A 10,545-nucleotide genomic window follows, 5' to 3' on the forward strand; every position below is an offset into this window, starting at 1 on the left:
TAACCACCACACATGTTCAGACTCACCTCAGCTGTGAGATGTAGGACAGACACTGAAGGAAACTCCTCACTTCACTCTCTTCATCTGACCAGCCCTTCAGCTCTACTGGTTTCTTCTCTGGTTGGAGTTTCTGCACTTCTAGGAGGAGGGAGGCCTTTCTCTCTGAGAGGTCTATGTACCAGACTGCAGGAGCTGACTGGTAAACTGGCTGTAATGCTGGAAGGACACTCCTGCCTGTTTGAGTCTCATAGTCCTTCACATGCGAGTACAGATCCAGCAGGAAATCACTCTGTTTGGAAGTGTTTCCATAGTGATAAGGAAAGGTGCTGTAAGTACACACTGATGATACCAGCTTCAGTGTCTTCTCTCCTGTCTGCTCCTCCCACTCTGCTGCTTGAGACAGGAGATCCACCAGGAACTTGATCTGCTTTGAGGGATCAGGCCTCCATGGACAGAAACTGCAACAAGGACAGTAACAGCTGATTCAGACATGGATGAACACATGAAAACAGTCATAGCTAAAGATACAGTTGAAGTCGGAAGTTTACATACACTTAGGTTGGAGTCATTAAAACTCGTTTTTCAACCACTGCACAAATTTCTTGTTAACCTGTTTGGGGTAGGGGGCAGTATTGAGAATTTTGGAAAAAATATGTTCCCATTTTTAACTGCCTCCTACACCAACTCAGAAGCTAGAATATGCATATTATTGTTCAGGTTTGGATAGAAAACACTCTGAATTTTCTAAAACTGTTTGAATGGTGTCTGTGAGTATAACAGAACTCCTATGGCAGGCAAAAACCTGACAAGGTTTCAAGCAGGAAGTACCCTGTCTGACAAGGAGTCGTGCGTCTTGCATCTTTTTATTGAAAAGTAAGGATCTTAGCTGTAACGTGACAATTCCCAGGGCTCCAATAGGCTCTCAGAGCCCGCGAAATAACTGAAGGTTTACGAGGGAGCCTCAGGTTGAAACAGATTATCGCCTTTTGTAAGTGGATGCTCCGAGGACCTTTGAATGATGCGCGTGCATGAGTCGCTTCTGAGGAGAAATTTTATTCGGCTGTTTAGGCTCAATGCATACTCCCGGTCGGAATATTATCACTAATCTACGAGTTGAATGGCATAAAAATTGGTTTTAAACAGCGGTTGACATGCTTCGAAGTACGGTAATGGAATAGTTAGACATTTTTGACACGCCAATGCGCCATGCGCGGGACCGCGAAGAAGCATTCTAGAACTCACGAACAAAACGTCGCTGTTTGGATATAACGATGGATTATTTGGGACCAAACCAACATTTGTTATTGAAGTAGAAGTCCTGGCAGTGTATTCTGATGAAGAACAAGCAAGGTAAGAACATTTTTCTTATAGGAAATGTGATTTTGGTGGATGCTGACCTGGGTGGGTATCTAAATAGCTAGCCCTGTAATGCCGGGCTATGTACTTAGATTATTGCAAAATGTGCTTCATCCGAAAAGCTATTTTAAAATCGGACATATCGAGTGCATAGAGGAGTAATGTATCTATAATTCTTAAAATAATTGTTATGCTTTTTGTGAACGTTTATCGTGAGTAATTTAGCAAACTGTTAGTAAATTCAACGGAAGTTTGCCGGGGGTTATGCGTTTTCTGAACGTCACATGCTAATGCAAAAAGCTGTTTTTTGATATAAATATGAACTTGATTGAACAGACATGCATGTATTGTATAACACAATGTCCTAGGTGTGTCATCTGATGAAGATCATCAAAGGTTAGTGCTGCATTTAGCTGTGGTTTGGGTTTTTGTGACATTATATGCTAGCTTGAAAAATGGCTGTCTGATTTTTTCTGGCTGGGCACTCTGCTGACATAATCTAATGTTTTGCTTTCGTTGTAAAGCCTTTTTGAAATCGGACAGTGGGGTTAGATTAACGAGATTCTTGTCTTTAAATAGCTGTAAAATAGTCATATGTTTGAGAAATTGAAGTAATAGTATTTCTAACGATTCAAAAATCGCGCCACTGGATTTCAGTGGCTGTTACGTAGGTGGGACGAGTTCGTCCCACATGCCCCAGAGAGGTTAACAAACTATATTACCAAACTATGGTTTTGGCAAGTTGGTTAGGATATTTATTTTGTGAATGACACAAGAAATGTTTCCAACAATTGTTTACAGACAGATTATTTCACTTATAATTCATTGTATCACAATTCCAGTGGGTCAGAAGTTTACACACACTAAGTTGACCGTGCCCTTAAACAGCTTGGAAAATTCTGTGGATCTATGGATCTATGTCAGGGCCTACCTTCAAACTCAGTGCCTCTTTGCTTGACATCATGGGAAAATCAAAGAAATCAGCCAACACATCAGAAAATAAATTGTAGCCCTCCACAAGTCTGGTTCATCGTTGGGAGCAATTTCAAAACGCCTGAAGATACGACGTTCATCTGTACAAACAATAGTATGCAAGTATAAACACCATGGGACCAAACGGCCGTCATACTGCTCAGGAAGGAGACGCTTTCTGTCTCCTAGAGATGAACGTACTTTGGTGCAAAAGGTGCAAATCAACCCCATTACAACAGCAAAGGACCTTGTAAAGATGCTGGAGGAAACAGGTACAAAAGTATCTTTATCCACAGTAAAACGAGTCCTATATCAACATAACCTGAAAGGCCGCTCAGCAAGGAAGAAGCCACTGCTCCAAAACCGCCATAAAAAAGCTAGACTACGGTTTGCAACTGCACATAGGGACAAAGATCGCACTTTTTGGAGAAATGTTCTCTGGTCTGATGAAACAAAAATACAACTGTTTGGCCATAATGACCATCGTTATGTTTGGAGGAAAAAGGGGGACGCTTGCAAGCCGAAGAACACCATCCCAACCGTGAAGCACGGGGGATGCAGCATCATGTTGTGGGGGTGCTTTGCTGCAGGAGGGACTGGTGCACTTTACAAAATAGATGGCATTGAGGAAGGAAAATTATGTGGATATATTGAAGCAACATCTCAAGACATCAGTCAGGAAGTTAAAGCTTGGTCGCAAATGGGTCTTCCAAATGGACAATGACCCCAAGCATACATCCAAAGTTGTGGCAAAATAGCTTAAGGACAACAAAGTCAAGGTATTGGAGTGGCCATCACAAAGCCCTGACCTCAATCCTATAGAACATTTGTGGGCAGAACTGAAAAAGCATGTGCGAGCAAGGAGGCCTACAAACCTGACTCAGTTACACCAGCTCTGTCAAGAGGAATGGGCTGAAATTCACCCAACTTATTGTGGGAAGCTTGTGGAAGGCTACCCAAAACGTTTGACCCAAGTTAAACAATTTAAAGGCAATGCTACCAAATAATAATTGAGTGTATGTAAACTTGTGACCCACTGGGAATGTGATGAAAGAAATAAAAGCTGAAATAAATCATTCCCTCTACTATTATTCTGACATTTCCCATTCTTAAAATGAAGTGGTGATCCTAACTGACCTAAGACAGTGTCACGACTTCCGCCGAAGTCGGTCTCTCTCCTTGTTCGGGCGGCGTTCGAAGTCACCGGCCTTCTAGCCATCGCCGATCCACTTTTCATTTTCTATTTGTTTTTTTCTTTGTTTTAAACACCTGGTTTCAATTCCCCAATTACATGTTCATTATTTAACCCTCTGTTTTCCCCATGGTTTTTGTTCGTGATTGTTTTATGTATGTTCGGTCCGTTATTGTGGGCTCGGTATTACGACATGTTATTGGAATGTTATTGGAATAATATCCAAAGTTACTTGTGTTACTCATCTCTGCTGTCCTGCGCCTGACTCCTCTGCACCAGCTACACCCAGACCATTACAGAATCACGCACCTCAAAAATGGAGTCAGCAGGCACAGACAACCCACCCTTTGGCGGTCGAGGAGCGTGTGCAGCAGCATGCGACCATGTTGCAACGTCTCGGCACCGTCATGGATCGCGTGCTGCAGACGATGGACCGATGGGAGAGAGGAGGAGTTCTTCCAGCACCTCCACCGGCACCACTACAACAGGCACCACTGTTCCCCCGTCCTTCACCCGGTCCCAGTGGGATTCAGCTCGCACTCCCGAGGGAGTATGATGGGACGGCTGCTGGATGCCAGGTGTTCCTACTCCAGCTGGAACTCTACCTGGCAACCGTCCACCCGGCTCTTTCGGGACGTGAGAGTGTGTCCGCCCTCGTCTCCTGTCTCTCAGGGAAAGCCCTGGAGTGGGCCAATGTCGTATGGGGGGGAAGGAGAAGCGGTGTTGGACCATTACGCGGAGTTCACCCGCCGCTTTCTGGTAGTTTTCAACCCCCCGCCTGAGGGTAGAGCGACGGGTGAACGTCTGTTCCACCTGAGGCAGGGGACGAGGAGCGCACAGGAGTTCGCCTTGGACTTCCGGACCCTGGCCGCCAGCGCAGGATTGAACAACAGGGCCCTGATCGATCACTACCGGTGCAGTCTGCGCGAGGACGTCCGTCGGGAGTTGGCCTGCAGGGACACCACTCTCACGTTTGACCAGCTGGTGGACCTGTCCATCCGGCTGGATAACCTGCTGGCTACCGCGGACGTCCAGATCGGGGCCTATCAGTTCCATCCCCCAGCACCACTGCTCTGACGACCATGGAGCTGGGAGGTGCTGCAGTTAGGGCAACTGGAGGAGGGGCTGTTCCCTGTACCATCTGTGGCCGCAGAGGGCACACTGCTGGTCGGTGCTGGGGAGGTTCCTCTGCGAGTCGAGGCAGCAGGCAGGCCACTCTCGTGTCACCCCAGGTGAGTCAGCACCAGGCTCACTCAGAGCCCCCTGTTGCTCACATGTTTTTGTTTATACATTTTCCTCAGTTTTCCCTGCATTCCAGCATAAGGCGCTCGTAGATTCAGGCGCAGCTGGGAATTTTATTGACAGAGCATTTGCCCATAGTTTAGGGATCCCCATTGTTCCTGTGGATATGCCCTTCCCTGTGCACGCCCTAGATAGTCGACCATTAGGGTCAGGGCTAATTAGGGATGCCACCGCTCCACTGGGCATGGTTACGCAGGAGGGTCACATGGAGAGAATATCTTTTCCTTATGGATTCTCTTGCGTTTCCCGTGGTGCTGGGCCTACCCTGGTTGGCCTGTCCTGACCCGACTATTTCGTGGCAACAGAGGGCTCTCAAGGGGTGGTCATGAAAGTGCTCGGGGAGGTGTTTAGGGGTTTCCGTCGGTGCTACTACGGTGGAAAGTCCGACCAGGTCTCCACCGTGCGCATCCACTCTGAATATGTCGATTTGGCTCTCGCCTTCTGTAAGAAGAGGGTGACTCAATCACCACCCCATCGAAGGGGGGGATTGTGCGATAAATCTCCTGGTAGACGCAGCACTTCCCAGGAGTCACGTGTCTCCCCTGTCACAGGAGGAGACAGCGGCTATGGAAACATATGTCTCCAAATCCCTGGGGCAGGGGTACAGTCGGCCTTCCACTTCACCTGCCTCCTCGAGTTTATTTTTGGTGAAGAAGAAGGATGGAGGTCTGCGCCCGTGCATTGACTATTGAGGTATCAACCAAATCACTGAGGTACAGCTACCCGCTGCCTCTCATAGCCAGTGCGATAGAGTCAATGCACGGGGCCCGCTTCTTCCTTGGATCTCAGGAGCGCTTACAACCTGGTGCGAGTGGAAGACGGCATTTAGTACCACTTCAGGGCACTATGAGTACCTCGTCATGCCGTACGGGTTGATGAATGCTCCATCAGTCTTCCAGGCCTTTGTAGACTAGATTTTCCGGGACCTGCACAGGCAGGGTGTAGTGGTGTATATCGACGACATTCTGATATACTCCGCTACACGCGCCGAGCATGTGTCCCTGGGGCGCAGGGTGCTTGGTCGACTGTTGGAGCATGACCTGTAGGCTGAGAAATGTCTGTTCTTCCAACAGTCCATCTCCTTCCTAGGGTACCGCATTTGGAGATGGAGTGGAGATGGGGTGGAGATGGAGAGTGACCGCATTTCAGCTGTGCGTAATTGGCCGACTCCCACCACGGTAAAGGAAGTGCAGCGGTTTCTAGGGTTTGCCAACTACTACCGGAGGTTTATCCTGAACTTTGGTCAGGTAGCGGCTCCCATTACCTCACTGCTGAAGGGGGGACCGGTGCGACTGCAGTGGTCGGCTAAGGCGGACAGGGCTTTTGGTCACCTGAGGGCTCTGTTTACCTCGGCTCCCGTGCTGGATCAAACGGATCCCTCTTTGGCGTTCATAGTGGAGGTGGATGCGTCCGAGGCTGGGATAGGAGCCGTGCTCTCTCAGCACTCGGGTACGCCACCAAAGCTCCACCCCTGTGCCTTCTTTTCGAAGAAGCTCAGCCCGGCGGAACGTAACTATGATGTGGGGGACCAGGAGCTGTTGGCTGTTGTCAAGGCTCTGAAGGCGTGGAGACATTGGCTTGAGGGGGCTAAACACCCTTTTCTCATCTGGATTGACCACCGAAATCTGGAGTACATCCGGGCGGCGAGGAGACTGAACCATCGCCAGGCAAGGTGGGCCATGTTCTTTACCCGTTTTGTTTTCACCCTGTCCTACAGACCAGATTCCCAAAACTCTAAGGCAGACGCACTGTCCCGGATGTATGACACAGAAGAGCGGTCCATAGATCATACTCCCATACTTCCGGCCTCTTGCCTGGTGGCACCGGTGGTGTGAGAGCTGGACGGCTGGGCATCTGTACGTTCCGTCTGCTGTCCACGACCGTTTGATCTATTGGACCCACACGTCACCCTCCTCTGGTCATCCTGGCATCGGTTGGACAGTGCGCTGTCTTAGTGGGAAGTACTGGTGGTCCACCTTGGCCAAGGACGTGAGGGTTGTTTCCTCCTGCTCGGTGTGCGAAGTTACAGCCCTTACCCGTTCCACAACGGCCGTGGACGCACCTATCGGTGGACTTCCTCACAGATATCCCTCCCTTACAGGGTAACACCACGATCCCGGTCGTTGTGGATCGGTTCTCTAAGTCCTGCCATGTCCTTCCTTTGCCCGGTCTCCCTACGGCCCTAAAGACTGCGGAGGCCCTGATTACACACGTCTTCCGGCACTACAGGGTGCCTGAGGGTATAGTGTCTGATCGAGGTCTCCAGTTCACGTCAAGGGTCTGGAGGGCGTTCATGGAACGTCTGGGGGTCTCGTTCAGCCTTACCTTGGGTTTTCACCCCGAGAGTAACGGGCAGGTGGAGAGAGTAAACCAGGATGTGGGTAGGTTTCTGCGGTCTTATTGCCAGGACCGGCCAGGGGAGTGGGCGGCATTCATCCCCTGGGCAGAGATGGCCCAAAACTCTCTTTGCCACTCCTCCACTAACCTCTCCCCCTTCCAGTGCGTACTGGGGTATCAGCCGTTTCTGGCACCTTGGTATCAAAGCCAGATCGAGGCTCCTGCGGTGGACGAATGGTTTAAGCGCGTGGAAGAGACCTGGGACGCCGCTCATGTGCACCTGCAACGGGCCATGAGGTGTCAGAAGGCGAGCGCTGACCGCCACCGCAGTGAGTCCCCGGTGTTCGCACCGGGGGACCGGGTCTGGCTCTCGACCCGAAATCTGCCCCTCCGCCTGCCCTGCCGAAGCTGGGCCAGCGGTTTGTGGGGCCATTCAAAGTCCTGAGGAGACTGAACGAGGTTTGCTACAGGTTACAGCTCCCCCCCGATTACCGTATTAACCACTCATTCCATGTGTCTCTCCTCAGGCCAGTGGTGGCTGGTCCACTCCAGGAGTCTGAGGTGCTGGAGGTTCCTCCACAAGGGGGCCCCGGTGTATGCTGTTCGAGCCATACTGGACTCGAGGTGTCGGGCGAGGGGCCTTCAATACCTCGTGGAGTGGGAGGGGTACGGTCCGGAGGAGAGATGCTGGGTGCCGGTGGAGGACGTTTTGGACCGTTCGTTGCTGCGGGAGTTCCATTACATGTTCATTATTTAACCCTCTGTTTTCCTCATGGTTTTTGTGCGTGACTGTTTTATGTATGTTCGGTCCGTTATTGTGGGCTCGGTATTACGACGTGTTATTGGAATATTTGAGTTAGGTTACTTGTGTTACTCATCTCTGTTGTCCTGCACCTGACTCCTCTGCACCAGATATACCCAGACCATTACAGACAGGGATTTTTTTCTAGGATTAAATGTCAGGAATTGTGAAAAACTTAGTTTAAATGTATTTGGCTAAGGTGTATGTAAACTTCTGACTTCAACTGTATATGGTGTAGTTATACATTAACATAATGTGCTTTGGTTATATGTAAAAGTATTTAATTTTAGAGACATTCACATTAACTATGTGTGACACTTAGTAATGCAACATTTGTTATGTCAGGAAATCGGCTGATAAATGTAACCAGATTCACCAACACTTGAAGTTTTATATGTCAAATGTTTCAACAAGATAATAACCACTGGCATCACATAATCACTAACCACCACACATGTTCAGACTCACCTCAGCTGTGAGATGTAGGGCAGACACTGAAGGAAACTCCTCACTTCACTCTCTTCATCTGACCAGCCCTTCAGCTCTACTGGTTTCTTCTCTGGTTGGAGTTTCAGCACTTCCAGGAAGAGGGAGGCCTTTCTCTCTGACAGGTCTATGGACCAGACTGCATGAGCTGACTGGTAAACTGGCTGTAATGCTGGAAGGACACTCCTGCCTGTTTGAGTCTCACAGTCCTTGACATGTGAGTACAGATCCAGCAGGAAATCACTTTGTTTAGAATTGTCTCCATAGGGAAAAGGAAAGGTTCTGTAAGTCCACACTGATGATACCAGCTTCAGTGTCTTCTCTCCTGTCTGCTCCTCCCACTCTGCTGCTTGAGACAGGAGATCCACCAGGAACTTGATCAGCTTTGAGGGATCAGACCAGTCTGGATAGAATCTGCAACAAGGACAGTAACAGCTGTTTCAGACATGGATGAACACACGAAACCAGTCATAGACAAAGATATATGAAGCAGTTACACATTTAAATAATGTGCTTTGGTTACCGTAATTTCCGGACTATAAGCCGCAACTTTTTTTCCCACGCTTTGAACCTCGTGGCTTAAACAATGACGCGGCTAATATATGGATTTTTCCCGCTTTAAATCTTTTTTCTTCCAAAAAAAACACATTCTGTGACGGGCTCAGTTTTTTGGCGGCATGAAGCTTTCATTAGACCAATGAAATTGCCGAACGGGTTAAGGTCAAACAACTTTTTTGTTTACTGTTTAGATTAAATCGAGCGCTCTCAAACTTCCCATCACTCTGATTACGGTAGTCATTTTGTCACCCTCATCATGGCAAAGACACGGAGAAATGCATATGATGCAGCTTTCAAGTTGAAGGCGATTGATCTGGCTGTTCGAAAAGGAAATAGAGCTGCTGCACGGGAGCTTGGTCTTAATGAGTCGATGATAAAACGTTGGAAACAGCAGCGTGAGGAATTGACTCAGTGCAAAAAGACAACTAAAGCTTACTGCAAATTTTTTATTTTTTGTTACAAGCCGTGTTTCGTTAAAGCCTATTTATTTTTGTTACAAGCCGTGTTTCGTTAAAGCCTATATATTTTTGTTACAAGCCGTGTTTCGTTAAAGCCTATTTATTTTTATTACAAGCCGTGTTTCGTTAAAGCCCATGTAAATTTCATTTGTTTCAATGTACCGGTAGGCACCTGTGGCTTATAGACATGTGCGGCTTATTTATGTTCAAAATAATATTATTTTTAAAATTCAGTGGGTGCGGCTTATATTCAGGTGTGCTCAATAGTCCGGAAATTACGGTATATGTAAAACTATTTAATTTTAGAGACATTCACATTATCTATGTGTGACATTTAGTAATGCAACATTTGTTATGTCAGGAAATCGGCTGATAAATGTTCCCAGATTCACCAACACTTGAAGATTTATATGTCAAATGTTTCTACAAGACAATAATCACTAGCATCACATAATCACTAACTATCACACATGTTCAGACTCACCTCAGCTGTGAGATGTAGGGCAGACACTGAAGGAAACTCCTCACTTCACTCTCTTCATCTGACCAGCCCTTCAGCTCTACTGGTTTCTTCTCTGGTTGGAGTTTCAGCACTTCTAGGAGGAGGGAGGCCTTTCTCTCTGAGAGGTCTATGGACCAGACTGCAGGACTGGCTGACTTGTAAACTGGCTGTAATGCTGGAAGGACACTCCTGCCTGTTTGAGTCTCATAGTCCTTCACATGCGAGTACAGATCCAGCAGGAAATCACTTTGTTTAGAATTGTCTCCATTGGGAAAAGGAAAGGTGTTGTAAGTACACACTGATGATACCAGCTTCAGTGTCTTCTCTCCTGTCTGCTCCTCCCACTCTGATGCTTGAGACAGGAGATCCACCAGGAACTTGATCTGCTTTGAGGGATCAGACCTCCACGGACAGAAGCTGCAACAAGGACAGTAACAGCTGATTCAGACATGGATGAACACATGAAAACAGTCATAGCTAAAGATATATGAAGTAGTTGTACATTTACACAATGTGCTTTGGTTATATGTAAAAGTATTTCATTTTAGAGACATTCACATTATCTATGTGTGACATTTAG

The 10,545-nt window shown here is 47.7% G+C and overlaps 1 protein-coding gene across 1 annotated transcript in view; it reads right to left on the reverse strand.

Moving 5' to 3' along the window:
- The window catches only part of LOC115189397 (uncharacterized), a 337,609-nt gene that overhangs the window by 257,691 nt on the left and 69,373 nt on the right, over positions 1–10,545 (reverse strand). The window contains exons 17-19 of the mRNA XM_029747982.1: positions 9,948–10,382; positions 8,430–8,861; positions 27–458 (exon numbers count right to left, since the gene is read on the reverse strand). Of these exons, the coding sequence (XP_029603842.1) occupies positions 27–458; positions 8,430–8,861; positions 9,948–10,382 (1,299 nt within the window). The remainder of the gene's footprint in view (positions 1–26; positions 459–8,429; positions 8,862–9,947; positions 10,383–10,545) is intronic.

The sequence above is a fragment of the Salmo trutta genome, unplaced genomic scaffold, assembly GCF_901001165.1.
Source record: "Salmo trutta unplaced genomic scaffold, fSalTru1.1, whole genome shotgun sequence".
In the NCBI taxonomy this organism is placed as follows: Eukaryota; Metazoa; Chordata; class Actinopteri; order Salmoniformes; family Salmonidae; genus Salmo; species Salmo trutta.